Source organism: Ambystoma mexicanum, chromosome 7q (genome assembly GCF_040938575.1).
Source record: "Ambystoma mexicanum isolate Mex_15411 chromosome 7q, UKY_AmexF1_1, whole genome shotgun sequence".
NCBI classification, from domain to species: domain Eukaryota; kingdom Metazoa; phylum Chordata; class Amphibia; order Caudata; family Ambystomatidae; genus Ambystoma; species Ambystoma mexicanum.
The window spans coordinates 70,508,436-70,526,567 of NC_090941.1; the positions used below are offsets into that span (position 1 = coordinate 70,508,436).

At 47.8% G+C, this 18,132-nt stretch overlaps 1 protein-coding gene across 2 annotated transcripts in view; it reads right to left on the minus strand.

The window, feature by feature from the left end:
* The window catches only part of ARHGAP6 (Rho GTPase activating protein 6), a 2,190,479-nt gene that overhangs the window by 670,527 nt on the left and 1,501,820 nt on the right, over nucleotides 1-18,132 (minus strand). For both annotated transcript variants that reach the window (XM_069639186.1, XM_069639187.1), the window contains exon 5: nucleotides 11,484-11,679. In XM_069639186.1, the coding sequence (XP_069495287.1) occupies nucleotides 11,484-11,679 (196 nt within the window). The remainder of the gene's footprint in view (nucleotides 1-11,483; nucleotides 11,680-18,132) is intronic.

Below are 18,132 nucleotides of genomic sequence, written 5' to 3' on the forward strand. Positions count from 1 at the left end.
GCTGCCCAAAGCAAAACACAAGAAGGAGTTTAACAAAAAGAAAAGGCAAATAAACTGCACCACAGCCAAAAGAAAAAGGATTTGGTCAAGCGGGTTTAAGTTCTAAGCTAATACAATAGCCTACAATATTACCACGGTTATATAAGATAACCGCGGTAGAAAGTTAGGGTAGATACCACTGCCACCAGCCATGTCTAAATGTTAAAAGAGCAAAACGATGCTCTAGGAGGTACAGATCAAAAAGGGATACAAATTAACCCTTTCCAGTACTCCATGGAAGATGGGGTGTACTGGATCTGTGGTAGATTGACTAAGTAAAGTTAATGGTAACTTTACCCTTTTCTGGGGGACCGTAGTCACCTCAGAAATGGAGTCGGTGGGAGTCTGAACGACAACCCAGTGCCACTGCACAAAAGGTGCTGTGTGACACACACAAGAAGGGGGCTACTGAAGTGGTGTCCTTCAGAGCCCACAATCACAAAAACAGGTGGAAACACATAGCAAAACACAGGTAAGAGTGGGGGAAAAGCTCTCACTCTTACCAAGTGGAAAAAAATAAACTCCAGAAGTCCAGCAAAGCTGCTGGGGGGCTCACTAGGTGAGGGAAATTAGTCATAGATGAGAATTCTCCCTAACACTGCCATGTTGAGTTAGCTCTTACGTCGTGCGGTCTGCCTTACTCTCCCTGTGTTCCACCTTTTGTTCCCTGTGGGGAAGGGAAAGAGCCGTCAGATGTGTGTGATTCCGTTTAATTGCCTGACCATCCCTTATCCTATTATTGGGACATGTCAGGTAAACGGCTCTGGCGTTAGTCCGTTATCTTTCGTTTTGTGCGAAAGTGTTTGTGTAGCAAAAAGGGGGTGGGTGCAGTGTTTTGGAATATCCTACGAGGTAGGATGGGGAAAAGGTGTCAAATTAAGGGGGTTACTGCGTCTCGCTCATCCTTGTGCCACTCCCACTCCCCAAGGACCCCCCCATCCAGGTGATCCTCCCTCACTGGTCCACCCCCAGGAACTGGATCCAACAGCGATGGCCGTGTCCTGGCCACCTGGATGATAGATCCCCTGGGACAAGCCAGGGAGACACGGTCAGGTTTCTCACAGCAGGAATACAAATTTCAATTATAAGCTACTAGCCAGTACAAAGTCACTCGAACCGTGTCATGAGTGCAAATTCTCCAAATATCATGTTATATACATTTGTATAGCGCACCTCCATCCAAGGGCATCTTGGCGCTAGGAACACAACAGATACCACTAAAGGACAACAACCTGACATTTAAAATTATAAGGTTTTCAATGAGCCACTAAATTCAGTGATTCTGGTAGCCACGAGAGAAATGGCAGGGAATTTCCAGAATTTAGCGGCTACAACAGAAAAAGCCTGCCCTCTGGTCCTAGATAAACTAAATCGGGGGAACGGTGATCAAAAACTGCCCCCTGGCCATATAATGCTTGATGGACTAGGCACAGGGACTTGAATTGGACCCTTTTTACTACAGGAAGCCAGTGAAGGGAGCAGAGCACCAGGAAAATATGAGCACCATAAGGAGCGCCAGTAGCAACCCGAGCAGCCATGTTTTGAAGAAACTGCAGCCGGCGCATGAGATGGAGGGGTTGAGCCAGGAAAACTGAGTTACATATGTAGTCGATGTGACTTAACAAAAGAGAGGCAATGACCAAAGCATGTAGATGCAACAGCAGAAAGGGCAGAACTCTGCAGAGAACCTTCAGATGAAAATGGCCAGCTTGACATAAAGTGCTGACCGCCGCAGAGAGCTAGGCAGAGATCCTAAAGCCCAAATCTTTAACAACCATCAGAGCGGTAGAAAAGGAACCCAAAGTAAATGGTAAAAAAGAAGGAATCCACAAAGAAAAAGTAGAAGGGGCACCCACCACCAAGGACCTCAGTCTTGTCTCTGTTCAATTTAAGCCAGTTGCTACTCATCCAATAGCCCACAGCTGCCAACACTCCCTAATGCACGACGACACCTCAGATTGATTGAGATTAAGCTGTACAATAATCTGGGTTTCGTCAGCATAGGAGTAGCAATGGAGGCTGTGGGAGAGGATAAGACAAACAGGCTGCATAGGGATATTAAATAGCATGGGAGACAAGGCAAAGCCTTGAATCACCCCACAATTCAAAGAGCAGGAAGGAGAGCAAAAAGGAGGAAGAGAGGTACGACATCCTTTTGCTAACAGTTTATTTAATGGAATTTTTACCTGAAATAATGCCATTGAAAAACTCATCGAAATATAGAAGGGGGGTACGGGGATACAAGATGTAGGGAAGGTGTTGGGGTAGGTATACAAACATAGGGAAGGGGAGCTTGGGGGAGGTTGGGGGGTGGCGGAGGAGGGGAACCTCCACAAATAAAAATCTATATTTTCGATTGATTTTATTCAGTAAAAAAGATATAGAAAAAACTCATGTCAACAAAACGACATAAAACCGAGAGAGATTGGCCCCCATCAGTCAGGAAGGAAGAACACCAAGATAATACAGAACCAGAATGTCCAGCTGAGATACGCGGGTCAACAGGGTGTGTTCGACCGTGTGGAAAGCAGCAGAAAGATCTAATAAAAATCATTGCTCCGACTCCCCACAGGTTAGCCAGCTGGGCCAGGTTGTCCATCACTGAGACCAGAAGACTTTCACTGCTCTGGCCAGGGCGAAAGCTAGACTCAAAGGGTTCCAGAAAATTAGAAGTTTTCAAAAAAAGAACTAAAAAGAGGAGACATCAAAGACTCCAGGAGCTACATAAAAAAGGGAGGAATGAGATTTAATGAAAATTTGCCAAAACAGCCTGGTCAAGTGCAGGTTTTTTTTAAGAAGAGGGATAACGAGAGCCTGTTTTAGTTCCACTGGAATAAAGCCTGACAGGCACGAGAGGTTCACTGCCTGAGTCACCGAAATGGCAATCCCTGGCATAACATCCTTAAGCACGCCTAGGGGAATAGGGTCAAGAGGCAAGCATTTTCCAGTCAACTACACAGCTATGGACATGAAAAGTACGAACTTTAATTATAACATTAAAACACACAGGAACAGGGGAGCTTGTAAATTCAACACAATACAAATGGTTGGCTACTGTTGGGAGCTCGGGGACTGAATGACACCTGTGGTGCAAAGCACTGTGGTTTCAACATGTGTTTTTTTTTATTGATGTAGCTTCCAAGATACTGGTTGGACCAAACACCTACATGACCTTGATTAATCAGCAAATACAAATGGGTAATCTAAATCTAAAAGGTGTTGGGATAGGAATAACAAAAAGTAAGATTAAAGGGTCTACCACCTCCAGTGTCGTTGCTTCAAATATAATGTTTAACCTAATCTTGAAATACGTTTGCTCTGCAGGAACTCCTCAATCTATAAAACAAAGTCTAAAGAAAGAGACCAAAAGAAAGTTTACCTAAAGTCCTTAGCCTTCTGGACAATTCTCACCAGAACCTGAATAATCGCATTTACTTGGTCAGGACCCACCATGACCTAGAGTGTTAGCATTTTCCCTCAACTCTGGCATACTTCACCGCCTTGTATCAGGGTCTGTGTAGTCAGTAATTCCATCAGCAAACTTGCCACCTTGTACAAATTACAAGTTACTCACCGTAGTGACTAACATACTCTTAGTCCTAAGTCCCCTTTCCTCCATACTGTATGGGAGTCCCTTCCTAGGGACGGGAGACAGAACCTTTTTCACCAGAAAAAACATCTTCCCCTTTAAATTTAGAAGCGCGTGGGGGGTGCGGCCCTGGGAGCATGCGCTACTCTCACTCTGCCCACTGGCGCCACTCCTCAGTCCCCATTGATGCGGCAACAATATTTATCATTGCCTAATGACACCAGTATTAATAAGGGGGGCCATGGTGGGACGTACGGAAGGAAGGGGACTAAGAAGGACTAAGAGTACGTTAGTCACTACGGTGAGTAACTTGTAATTACTCTTATGTCCCGTCCCCTTTCCGCCATACTGTATGAGCGATTACAACTGAATTTAGCCCCCGGGTGGAGAGGAGACCCTCCTTAAGCAAATAAGTTCCTTAGAACTGCCTGTCTGAAAGGCTGTGTCTGACTTAGAGCCGGCATCCAAACAGTGGTGGCTTGAAGAAAGCCGACGTGGTGGCCCAGGTAGCTGCCCTGCTTAGGACCTGCCACGGAACCTGCCGCTGGAATGCGATTGCTGTGGCCTATGCCTTGATGGCATGGGCATGCATGTTGGCTGGCAGCGACTTGCACTGCCCCTCATAGGCCTCTTTGATAGCCACCACCATCAACCTTGCTATGGAGGCCTTGGATGTCTGATAATCGGGTCTGGAGCCCCCAAAGGTGACAAAAAGTGTGTCCGACTTGCGGAAGCCTTTGGTCCGATCCAGATAGAATTTCAGAGCGTGACTGACATCCAGACAGTGCAAGACCCTCTGAGCCTCGACCTTGGGGTCAGCGAAGAATGTAGCTAGGACTATTTCCTCATTTAGATGGAACGTGGAGGGTACCTTAGGTAGAACGCTGGGTGAGTCCACAGGACCACCTTATCCCTGTGGAAAGTGGTATAAGGTTGTGAAGCCTTCAGAGCCTGGATCTCACTGACTCTGCGAGCGGATGTGAGACCTCCTAGCAGAGCTGTCTTGATGGTGACCAGCCTGATGTCCGTGGACGCCATTGGATCGAAAGGTGTGCGCGCCAGGGCGCCCAACACCACATTGAGGTCCCACACATGGTGTGGCTTTTTGATGGTTGGGTAAAGCCTGGACAGGCCCACCAGATGTTTCCTGCCTATTGGGTTGGAGGAGAAGACCTCCTCCTCCGAATTTCTGTTGTAGGCCCCTATGGCTGCGAGATAGGTGCGACATGTGTCCACCTGAAGGCCAGAGTGGGCAAGACACGTCGAGAACGAAAGCACATCGTCCAGTGTGCCCGTCAGGGGGTTGATTTCCTTAGAATTTGCCCAGTGACAGAACCTGCTCCATTTGCTCCTGTATTGGCTACTAGTGGCCTTGCTCCTATCGCTCTGGAAGATCTCCTGGTTAGCCTGAGATAGGAGGTGCTTGAGGGTGATCTGCTCAGGAACCATGCTAGCTTCTGAGGAGCGGGGTTTAGAACCCTGCGCTCCTGCTGGGACAAGAGAGGTGCTGAGCCCAGCAGAAGGTGAATGTGTGGTTGGTCCGAGAGGCTGAGCAATTCGGAGAACCACGGTCTCGCCGGCCACCAAGGCACTATCACTATGATGCTGAGGTGATAAGCCTCCTTTATCTTGCAGAGTACCCTGGGGATCAGGGGTGTGGGCAGAAAAGCATATGCTGTCATGCCCCCCATGGAATCTGCATGGCGTCGCCCAGGAAGCAGGGGCCTAGTCCCTGCCAAGACACAAACTGATGGCACTTCCTGTTCCTCCAGGAGGCAAATAGATCCACTGAGCATGGCCCCATGTATTGAAAACCTCCTGCAGCACCTGGTCATTCAATTGCCACTCGTATTTGTCCGCTCCCAGCCTAGTGAGTCTGTCCGACTCTAAGTTGGCCTCCCCCGGGAGGTGGACGGCCCTGAGGTAGATGTTTTCCAGGGCCCATTCCCACATGCTGACCGCTAGATTGCACAGCGCAGGGGATCTGATACCCCCCTGCTTGTTGACATAGTACATGCTGGTGGAGTTGTCGGTCTGTATCAGGACGGTCCTGCCCCTGATGAGTGGGAGGAAGGCCCTGACGGCTAGCCAAATGGCTCTGAGCTCCAGCCAGTCGATATGCGACTCCTGCTGGGTCTAGACTCCGTGGATGCTGTGGTTGTCCAGAGTGGCTTCCCAGCCCTTCAGGGAGGAGTCCTTAGTAATGGTGAGCTGCAAAGTCGGCTGCCGGAATGGCCTGCCAGTCCGCAGATTGCATCCTTGGATCACCACGTGAGGTCCGAGTGGAGAAAAGGCGGTATGCTGACCATCTCTGCATGGGAGCCCCTCTTCTGATTCCATGAGGCTGCGAAGTGCAGTTGCATTCTTCTCATCCGGAGCCTTGTGTGTGGCACGGCCAAGAGGACCGCTGCAATGATACCCAGCAGGTGCTGGTACCGCCAAGCCGAAATAACTTGTCTGGAAATGAAGTGCGTAGTGGCCCTGTTGATGGCTGCAATCTTGCCCTCCGAGGGACATATCTTCTCGGAGCTTGTATCCCAGATGAGGCCCAGAAAGGGGAGGCTCTGAGTGGGCTGCAGCTGAAACTTATTGAGGTTGATGGTAAACCCCAGGTCATGGAGCGTACTCCTAAGCGCGGAGGAGATGTGGACAACCCCCTCCCAGGATCTCGCCCTGACGAGCCAGTAGTCCAGGTAATGGTAGACATGGTGGCACTGCATTCATGAGGCCTAAGGGTAGCACCTTGTACTGGAAATGATAGCCCATGATCCTGAAACGTAGGAAGGAGCGATGAGGCTTCCAAATCGGGACGTATAGGTAAGCGTCCTTCAGATCCAGGGAGCACATCCAATCTCCCTTGTCTAGTGTCTCTGCAATGAGTGCTGGCGTAACCATCTTGAATTTTTGACGAGGGAGGGAGAGGTTGAGGATGGAGAGGTCCAACACAACTCTCAGGCCAGCCTGGTTCTTTTTTGTATGGCGAAAATCCCAGAATAGAAGCCTAATCCTCTCTGGGAGGCTGGTACTTCTTCCACTGCCTGGCTCTCGCTGAGCGACCAGATCTCCACCAACAGCGTTGCCGTCCCAATCTCTGGGAGGGGAGGAGAGAGAGGTATAGGTAGGTGGTAACCCGTGGACACTACTAATAAGATCCACAGGTCTGCGAAGTTCTGGCACCAAAAATGCACCCGAGAGGCTAACCTGCCCCCCCACTGGAGATACGTGGACCCAGAGGGATGCGTCATGCCTTTTTCTCTCTGAGGATGCTGCTGAGGAGCGGGACTGGAGGAAGCCCTTGCTCCCTCCCTTTTTTAGGTTTCTTGCGCCAGAGGTGACTCGGCGAGCGGTCAGGTTGTCTCGACCTCTGTTCCTGGAATCCCCAGAACCCGCCACACACCCGCCCCATATCAGATCGTTGATGCGACTGGGTGTACACCTTAGGCGTGACCTTCGTCAGGATAAAGACTTCGCAGTTTGCGAGCTGTTCTTCTTATGTAACTCGTCGGTGGTAGAGTGGAAGAGGTCACTACCCTCGAACGGAAGGTCCAATATGCGATCCTGGTCGTCGGGGTTAACCTAAGTAGCCCAAAGCCAGGCCGTCCTTCTCATGTCCGTAGCGATGCATATGGCCTGGCAAGAGGTATTGATGTGGGCCACAGTGGACTCTCATGTCCTGAGCTACCAGCTGGGCTTCTCCTAGTCCCGCCTTGAAGCGTGCCTGGCTCTGCACTGGAAGTTACAGAAGGATGTCTGCTATTTCCTGCCACAACCTCTAGTTAGTGGCTGCCAGCATGGAATTCGCGTAGGCTTGACGCAGGTGCAGGGAGGCGTTAGAGTACAGCTTTTTCCTGTACGCCGCCAAGATCATCTCCTCCTTGCCTAGCAGCGCCAAGGACGAGGTGGCCGAGGACGACAGACTTAGAGTAGAGTGACGCTGCAGCGATCACCAACGAGTGCGGTTGGGGGTGTGTTGGCAGCAAGAGTGTATCCCCCCTTCATCTGTCTATACTTGGCATTGTGGCGCCGATGACCAGGATGTGCCGAGTGTGGCTTGAGCCAACGCTTCTTGGCCAGAGCGACGACTTCCTTCTGCATCGGGACACCCGTCTTGGTAGGGGGTCTTAGGGAGAGAACCTCTACCAAGACCCTGTCCTCGGGCTGCTCTATCTCGGGATGAGGAAGGCCCAGATATTCTGCCAAACCTGCAAGGCTGTTGTGAAAGGTCTTCGCGGACGACAGCGTGTCAGTGTCCTCCTCCTCGTTTGTATCCGTCTGGGTGTCCTGCTGGTCGGCCGCGGAAGGAGTGCTGGGCGTGGTGAGCTGCGGTGTGGAGACCCGAGGCTGCTGCAGAGATTTGCTCGGAACCAGCTGAACTGGAGGTGGATTCAACACAGCCGGCAGTGGGGGCTGCGCTGAGGCCTGTGGTGCCAGAGCCATGGGAGGAATGACTATAGGCGCCGGTGGAGTGACTGGAGGGAGCATGTGCCTCACTGCATCCCTCAGGATGGCACCCATCTGGGGGGTTCGCATCAGCCCCAAAAACCTTTCAAGAACCTGTCCTTGGAGGCAGAAGAGGAGGCAGGAGATAATGACGGAGTGGCTGGGGGCTGCTGGGGCCGGAGCACACCAAGTCTGAGTTGCAGGGGGAACTTACCCTGTGCTGCTGATGGATACCCAGTAGGCCACATACCTGGTTGACACCTCTGCCACCTTGAAACTCGTTCACCCGCCTGCTCTGTTCCTAGGAGTGGCATCGGACGAGTGGCAGGTTGTCTGGCGCGGCGGCCATTTTGTTGGGCTGCTTGCCACGTGCCAAAGTCGTGGTGCAAGGCCCTCCGGACGCGGCCTCCTCCAAGACTCTTGCTGTTGGAACATGAGGCCTATCCCGCACCTCAGGTCTAGGCCTGGAAGTCATACCGCCCTCTGCACTGTCGCCGGTAGTGCTGCATGCAGGCACCCCCTCGGACATGGTACTGGTACTAGGGTGAAGCCCCTTGGTTGTTGACCCGGTAGAAGAACCTTGCGGTCCCTCAGCACTGATACCGGTAGGGTCTGAAGACCCCTCGGCCGCAAGGCTGGTAGCTGGTTCAGCCTCAGTGCGTGTGATGGTAACAGATCCTGAGAGTTTTCTCCCGCTTGGGCATTTCCCCGGGAAGGAGCTGCCCTTACGGGGTGCAATGGAAAATAACGGCCCTCCCTTGGGCCTCGATCTCTGCTGGACAAACAAAGTCCTCTGGAGGCGACGCTTTGAAGTGTTCCCTCCACCTGGCTAGCCTGTTCTTCAGTGCGCGTGGTGCAACCCTCCCAGTTGTGGTCAGGGCCAAGGCAGCAGAGGCAAAGAGCGTGGGGGTCAGACGTGGGAAAGAGTCCCTCGCAGGATGGACACCTGCTGAAACCCACTGAAGTCGACATGCGCTGGAGAGGAGCGTGAAGCCGGAGTACCTGGATGACAAATAAAGACAAAAAGTTAAGAATATAGGGAAGAGCGTGTGGAATTACATGGCAATGCCAAACCCAGGAGCGCTGGTGAAATCGGCCTGTTCCCGGCGACACGGAAAAGGGGACTGAGGAGTGGCATCGGTGGGCGGAGTCAGGGTAGTGCATGCTCCCAGGGCCATACCCCTGTGTGCCTCTAAATTTAAAGGGGAAGAAAGTTTTTCTAGGAAGGGACACCCATACAGTATGGAGGAAAGGGGACGGGACGTAAGAGTAAGTGTTGTTCTCCCTTCTCTGGCAAAAAGCAGCAAGGAACAGGTCCTCTTGTCCCTGGTCTGCTCTAGAGTCAACTCCGCTGCCTTCATGCTTTGGCTTCCCCAGACCTTTTTAAAATAACGTAACTCTTCTTCTACTTTGCATTTGGCCTGCAGAGTGGTATGGCTAGTCATAGGTTTGTCTCTTTGCTTGGGATTAGGTCTCTGTTTGATATTTTTACTAACTAAGCCTCTTGATGGTTGTAATTACGGGGTTGCAGTCACCTGCATGTTCTGCACCTTTGTAGACGGTATGGGAAATGGCCATCTTGGGATCTCTCCTGCAAGGGTTTATCTGGTTGCTGCATTGCATCTTCATGTAATAGACATGCGGTTTACCATGGTATTCACCTCTGACCACACAAATCATCGCTCGATTCCCTGCTTCTAACCGCTCGGGACCTTCTTTCAATAGCTTTCTCAGACCCTGAATTTGTATGGTGAAACTGTGTGCGCTTCAGATGAGAGATAATGGTTTGCAGCACTGCAAGATCCTTCTCTGAAAAGACTTGGTTTTAAGTTCTAGCTTTACATACTCCTGATGTTTGGACTTTAGGGACTTTTGTTGATCAACTTTCAGATGCTTGCGATGAGGATCTTTTAGCAGACTTTGAGGATGGAATGTCAGTTTGAACAGCCCTGATTTTATGGCTCTGGATGCCACTGAACGAGGGATCCAAAGCAATCCTGAAAAACAGGTGTGGGCAGCAAGCCTGCGGGATAACACAAATTCCACCCCCTGGGAGGAACATGGGGCAGCAGCCAGACCAACCCAGTCCCTAGTGGCTTGCGCCCTCATAGAAACATGTGAAGTTCATCCAACTCACCACAATACCTATCAAATGGATCAAGATTCAAAATGCAAGGGGATATATGTGCCACCACCTAACATGAACTCTTTATCCCACCCAGCTCAAAAAATCCAACAGCTTTCAGATGATTTCCAAGAAAATTGAGACAAATTACCGCCAACAATACACCTCTCATTACGTTTTTTTTAAGGTCTTGGCTAAATCATGACTAGATGCTGAAATCTGCATAGTGAAATACATGTTCGTTTGCTAACTGGCACTCGCTAAATATAATATGTAAGTATTCACATTAGGGAAGTCTGCATATTTTTCACCCTTTTTTGGCCAGATACTTTCTCTAGTTAACAGCAAGACTCAAATAAACCAACTTTTCACCTTCACTCTTATACTAAACTTGCAATTTCTTTCTCATAATTTATAATGCAGTTTGCCCTTACAAAAGAAATGCATGTTTCAGCTGCAGAATAACTTTCAGGAGAGGTATATCTGAGAACTTTAAAGCCAGTAAAAAGAAACGTGTGAACTTAGAAGGATGTTTATGCTCTTTGATACAAGGCCTTGGTCTCCCTTCGCAGGCACATGAAAACTTTATAAAATACTTTGAAAGTATTAATAAATAAAATAATTTAAGAAATAGAGATAACCCTTGCAAGACTGCTTGTACTGCAAAAAGAGAAGAATCAATTGAGGGTAAGAACCTTACAGTGTATTCGGGAGCAACTTTACTTTTCTGTGTTTGAAGGAAAGCGCATACTAATATCATACGTCTCCATTTCTGGTATACCAACACTAGTTCAAAGAACAAAATAGCAGCAATAGATGAGAAATTGGCTTGATCAATTTAGGATTTGCAACAGTGGGTGGTGTGGAAACCAACAAGGGGAAAAAAAGCTAAAGTAAGAATGGTGATTACATGGGAATTCGGATGTTCGGACAAAACAAAGGCCCATTGGCAAAAAATTTATTAACTAGTGCAACCAAAGGTTCAAAGTTCATATTTTGGTGGAAGAATCCAGATGAAGCCAACAATTATTGTGAAAATATGTCCCCTTGTAAAGCAAACTGATCTGAAAGATACAGGTAGTGAATTACCTCTCAGTATTTACAGGTAGTAGGTGTGGCTATAGTAAATCACTTTTAAAAAGACATTTTTTTTATCACACACCTTTTTTCCCTAGTGCATAGTCCAATGACTTCCTATTTATAAGGGTTTAAAAAATATTAAAAAAAATATGAGTCATCATAAAACAGACTGTCTTACATGCAAAGAAAATGAATAATTTTCACACTTACCATTTTTCTCCAAGTGCTGACAACAGCTGTCCACCAGCCTAGGAACCTGCCTATAAATAGGATTCAGACTGAGCTTCTTATCTCGTTCCTTCTCCTTCTTACTCTGAGCCTCTGCTGGTAAAGAGAGCTGAAGAGCTTCCAGCAGCCGGGACTGATTGTCATCAAGATCCGTAATGGAGTCCACAGACATTGCACCCTGCCAAAGAGAAAAAGCGGTCATCAAATGGTGAGAAGCTTTATTATTTGTAAAACGTGAAGTCACTTGAATTAAGACGAATTAAGACGGACCTTGGCTACCAATGGCATTACCCAAAGTTAACCATATTTGATGTCATGCAACATTTGAGAAAAAGTTGGCAATGTACTGTTCTCAACTGGCCTGGACCAAATCGCATAAAAAAAAATCTTAGACAAATTATTGGATTTTAATTATTTTTGACTTTGAAATTTTATATAAAAGGCAGAACATAATGTGAATAGCCCCCAAGCTCCTGGTACAAAGAAGCAAGAAGGGGACATTAATTACATATTTGGAATAGAAGAAGCAATATCCATGCATAGGGGGGGGTGAATTAGGTTCGTTTGAACATTCTGGAATGTATACACACTCGGTTCCAATCTAGAGTCAATGTGATCAATATAATAAGGCACAATATATTGAGCCAATATCTTTCCATCCCTAGCTCTGATGAGCCAAAACAAAGATCACACCCAAGCATGCCTGTGGCACCAGCAAACTCCCCAATCAGATTGTCTGTTTAGCACTAGAGCCTTGCAGTTCATAAAAGTTAAAACAGAAACTCAATGATACAGTGCTCCTGTGCAGCACCTAGAGTTCAAGGCAATGAACTAACATGGTGCACACTTGGGCGAGATACAACAAACTAGTATGAGAAACAAAATTCCCACGCCATTTCAGTTTTCTCATGACAGCTAATTCCTTGCAGAGGATAATGGTTTAAGGAACCTGAGGAAGCACTTTCTGAAGTCTAGTGTAACATGCATAAAAAAGGCAGAGGGGATCATTGAAAATGGCTTCCCCAAGACTAACTTCACCCCGGCCAGGAGATGACAGCCAAAATGAAACAAGATAGAAAAATAGTAATCGGGATGGCTGAGTACCGACAGCAAAACTATCTCCTCTAGTAAAGATCTGATGCCGGTGTCTGCGATCTGAATTCTTACGTGTGAGACCTAAGGTTTATAAGCCAGCAGTGAAATAATGCTGGTGAGTGAGCTTCCCTCCTTTATATGATTAACAGGTTAATAGGTGTATCCCATAGGTCTGGTGATCATAAAGGAAACCGCTACCTACTAATGATCAAAGGATGTGTAGGAGATTAGGAACAACCATTGCCCTTCACCTTTCCTTTCCATACAACTCAAAAGAGCTGTTCTTTCTGTGGGGTTTTCTAGATGCTTGTATTGATGTGATCATACTTTTGCCCTCTTCTTAAAACTGATCAGGTCACTTTAGCTTTTATACATACACATCATTACAAGAAAAATATATAAATAGTTCAGTAGCCTCCTTGCTGGGTCCATACAGAGCTTATACTTTGACTTTAAAAAATAAAGGCTCAGAATGAATTGAAGGGTGCGCTATAGATTAGACGGTAGGCGGTTAACATTTATGGTAGGGGGTTAACATTTATGATCTAAAGAGACCCTATTCTCCTTGGATAGCCACACTAGGGTGCGGTGAGGGACAATTCACCACATGGGGCAGTGTGGCTTTCCAGTTGCTGTGCAATACGGGAGAATACATTGTTAAGAGACAGAAGACCTCTGGCTGACTTGATCTATGGAAAAAGGTAAGAATAACAGGTTTGACAGTTGGGAACTGACAGGGTTTACTCCTGAAGAAAAGGTGATAGAAATTTAAAGGAATCAGACTTGATCTGGTAATGTAAGATTTTAAATATGTCCCAGGTCTTTGCGGTCTTTATTTTGAAGTTTGTTCTAGCTCTTTTCTCCTAGATGAGGAGGGAGTCGCCAAAAATACACTGACTGACTAACTGAACTGTGCGACTCCCAGCCCTATGAAGTAAGCCATCCAAGAGGTAAACTACCAATAGTCTAGGCAGGATAGAACCCTAGCAGAATTATGCACCAGTGTACTATGGGTTTTAGCCTGCTTAAAAGGAACTATTCTAGTACTAATTGACCAGGCTTAAAAGCACTGATCAGAGGGTGGTCTTACAACCCCTTAAGACTATAAACTAATTGTACACTCTACCAAGAGGGTGAGGGGTGTATCAGCCCTTAGTGCCTGAATCTATGAAAAGCTCCATTAAAGTTTGAGGGTCCTGAAGTACTTCTAGTTTCGGAAACCTTGGAAAGATTCTTCACATAGAGTTCCTTATATTACTACACATGATCCACTGGTGCCCGACTGGCAGCTGTTAAGTATTCTCAGGTGCCCTTATCCGCTGTGGATATGGGTGGAGAAGGAAAATACCTGGCTGTGGTTGCCCTCCACATAGCCCTTAAGAGCTGCTGCAGGCAAGTAGTGCGCTGTTCATTGGGAAATGAGTTATGGTTATGCCTGCCACTCTTTTAAGATACCAAGCTTGAGACCCAAAGACATTAAAGAACCTTTATAATTAGTTACATTTATGTAGAGCCCAAGCCAAGCTATCGGTGTCAGGCAACCATGTGGCAGGTACTGTAAGCTGTGCAATCGTTAATGAAGGGATGAGCTCACAGGTCAATTATGGATCCCCATAAACAGTTTAAACATAAGTATGCATTATAAAGCCTGTCCAATAAATAAATCATTTTCTGACACAGAAAGGCAAGTGTTTTGTGCCTGAGGTTTGGTGTTCATCACTTATATTTACACAAGGTAATTCATGCAATGTTTGAGGGGGCCTAAGTGACCCTCCAAGTCGCAAATCAAAGCCCCGCTTTGCATAGATGGAGATACGCTATTGTCATGACCCACAGGACGCGCCCCTTTTGGTCTTCCTGGTCCTTATCGCAACGGGCCTTGTATTCCCTGACACTCCCAACATGGCCGTCCAGCGTGACTCGCCTTCCGCAGTCTATAGGTTGGACGTAACGTATTCTACTAATAGACCGCACCCCCGCGGCTCCGTGCGTCTCAATGCTATTGCCCAGTAGCGATCAGACGTGTGCTCCGTAGTTCGCTGTTTTGCTTTCCTGGTTCCTAGCTTTTCTACTTCCATTCCTTGCCCCTTTCCCTTTCCTCTTGCTTACTGGACTCGTGCGCCATCAGCACGTCTTCTTCGTTTCCCGGATCCCCGGATTGCTGCATCCCGGAATCTTAAACGCACGCTGGAGCCGGAAGAGACTCGCTCAGCCTTATTCAAGTCCAGGTCTCTCCGCAAGAAGACACCGCCCACGGAGTCCAGCAAGGATCGGTCTCAGGTGAGAAGGGGGGAACTCCATGACAGTTTGAGACGCCTACCGACCGCACTCGAAGTCGACATGGAAGCGGCTGTCCAGGACCTAATGCGAGGTATGCAAGAATTAACCACCGAGGTGCAGAATTTAACGGCGGAAAACGCTGCTCTCAAGCAATTAGTTCTATCCCGTGATTCAGCCGCAAATGAAAGTGTGTTACTGGGCGGCATTGTTGACAAATACGATGGGTCGGCAAAAACCCTTCGTGGATTCCTGGACTCATGTTTGGTTCACTTTACATTTAAGCCCTATTACTTTTCCACTCCCAGGGCTAAGGTGGGTTTCATAATCTCTAACCTTTCCGGAAATGCTTTAACCTGGGCTACACCTCTCGTTAACTCCGGCGACGCTCTCCTAGATGACTACGATGGTTTCATACGGGCCTTAAAGACCATGTTTGATCGCGCAGAGCAGGTCTTTAGTGCCCAGGAACGCCTCTTAGACTTTCAGCAGGGATCCCAGGATGTGCTCACGTATGTAACCCGATTCAAGCAATTGGTCAAGGAAGCTGATTGGTCTCCAGAGGCAAGTTTTACCCTTTTCAGGAGAGGACTAAATGAGGAGATTAAAGATGAGTTAGCCAGAGTGGCCAGACCGAACCATTCCAGGCTCTTATGGACCTTGCCATGCAAATAGACTTTTGCATCCAGGAAAGGAAGGCAGAGAAGAAAAAATCTAGAGGAAACCCTCCGACGGTGTCCTTTGAGAGTACCTCCAAATCTGACACAAACCCAGGATCAGTCACCGAACCAGAACCCATGCAGATAGGAGCCTTCCGTGGACCCATATCCCCGCAAGAAAGGATGAGAAGGATTAATATGGGGTTGTGCATGTATTGTGTCTCAGACAAACACTTGGTTAGAGAATGCCCTCTGGCCCCTCCTCAGCGTTCGGGAAACGCCAACTCCCGATCCTAGATGGAGCAGGGCTTCGGGAGAGAGATGTTTGCTCCACATCAATTCCATCCTTGAACTCTCCTGGACAAAACAATCTAGTGATACTACAGGCCTTCCTATCAACCTCTGGGAATAAGACCTATCCTGTTTTGGCCTTGGTAGACTGCGGGGCTATGGGAATATTCATTGAACAAGATTGGGTTTTTAGTCACCACATCCCATACGAAACACGAAGCATCATGCAGCTGGTGGAAGCGATCGATGGAAGACCCCTCACTTTGGGGCCCATAAGCTTGCAGACCAAAGAGATCCAGCTTTCAATTAACCACCACCAGGAGCGGATTCGATTCGACATTATTAAATCAGCTCATTACCCCATGGTACTGGGCATGCCCTGGTTACAGAAACACAATTTGTATATCTATTGGACAGCAGGATCACTATTCCTCGGTTCAGAGTTTTGTATGTCTCACTGTCTAATCCTGGATCCCTCCTTGACCCCTTCCAAAGAACCACCAATAGACCATCAAGCACCTCTCATGGTTTCCAATATCATGCAGGTTCCTAAGGCCTATCAGGGATGTGTTGATGTGTTCTCAACTGCCATAGTCCAGGCCTTACCCCCTCACAGGCCTGAAGACTGTGCTATAGACACGGATCCCTCAGTAGTGATTCCCTTTGGTAGGATGTTCATCCTTTCCGAACCTGAGAAAAAGGCCCTCCGAGAATACTTGGATACCAACCTTGAGAATGGCACCATAAGACCTTCAAAATCTCCAGCTGGAGCTTCATTGTTCTTTGTTCCTAAGAAGGACACTAAGGAACTCAGACCCTGCCTCGATTATCGTGGATTAAATCAATGCACCCTCAAGGACTGGTACCCTTTACCCTTAATCTGGGATATCCTGGAATCGGTCAGAGGCGCTGTGATTTTCACAAAACTGGACCTCCGGGGTGCGTATCATTTGATTCGTATCCGGGAAGGAGACGAATGGAAAACAGCATTCAGAATACCCTTTGGTCACTTTGAATATCTGGTCATGCCCTTTGGATTAGCTAATGCCCCAGCAGTCTTTCAACGTTTTATGGACAGGGTATTCTCTGACATGCTATTCCTCTTCGTCATCGTCTACCTGGACGACATTTTGATCTACTCCAAGGACCTTCTAAAGCATGAAGAGCATGTAAAGGCAGTACTACAACGACTCCGTGAACATAAACTCTTGGCCAAACCCGAGAAATGTCTGTTTCACGTTGCTTCTGTTCATTACCTAGGATTTATCCTTATCCAGAGGGAATTGGCTTGGACCCTTCAAAGGTAAAGGCTATATTATGCTGGCCTGCTCCCACGTCCGTGAAACAAGTTCAATCCTTCCTGGGGCTTGCCAATTTCTACCGGAAGTTTATACGCACCTTCTCTGAGATTGTTCAACCGATTTTTGCTCTCCTGAAGAAAGACACCCCCTTTGTCTGGTCTATTCCGCAAGATAAGTCATTCCAACTCTTGAAGACAATATTTACTCAAGCCCCCATTCTGGCCCAACCCGACATTGATCGACCATTCCTTGTGGAAACGGATGCCTCTAACTACGCCATTGGAGCGGTGTTGAAGCAAGAATTTGAGGATAAACTAGAACACCCCATTGCTTACCTTTCACGAACCCTGACTCCCAGTGAGACACACTACTCCGTCCTGGAAAAAGAACTTTTAGCCATCCGCCAAGCCTTCACTGAGTGGCGACATCTACTCCTGGGTGGCTAGATATCCAGTCCAGGTCCGCGCGGACCACCAAAATCTTCAAATTCTACAGTCATTAGAGTGTCGGAACAGTCGTCAGGCTCGCTGGGCCTTCTTCTTTGCCCAGTACCAGTTCCACATCACTCATGTTCCTGTATCACAAAATTTGATTGCTGACGCCTTATCTCGACGGCCTGACTATGAAACTACCGAAGATAAGGCCTATCCTAAAATGTTTCCCCACACGATTTTTGTAGCTCAAGCAGTCAATCTCCTGGAAGAAATCTGAGTACAAACCCAATCCTCTGAACTCTGGAAGGATATTTGTTCAAGGACAACGCTCTGCTCATTCCTACACAAAAATTACAACAAAGAATAATAAACCTCTGTCATGATACCCTTCACTCCGGACATCGTGGCATCACCAACACCCTCCACCTCATACAAAGATAATTTTGGTGGCCTAAAATGAAGTCTGACGTACAACTATACGTCCGAGCCTGTGCAATCTGTAGTCAGAATAAACATGACAACAAGAGGCCGGCGGGTCTTCTGCTACAACCCGCACTGCCAACAAGGCCATGGG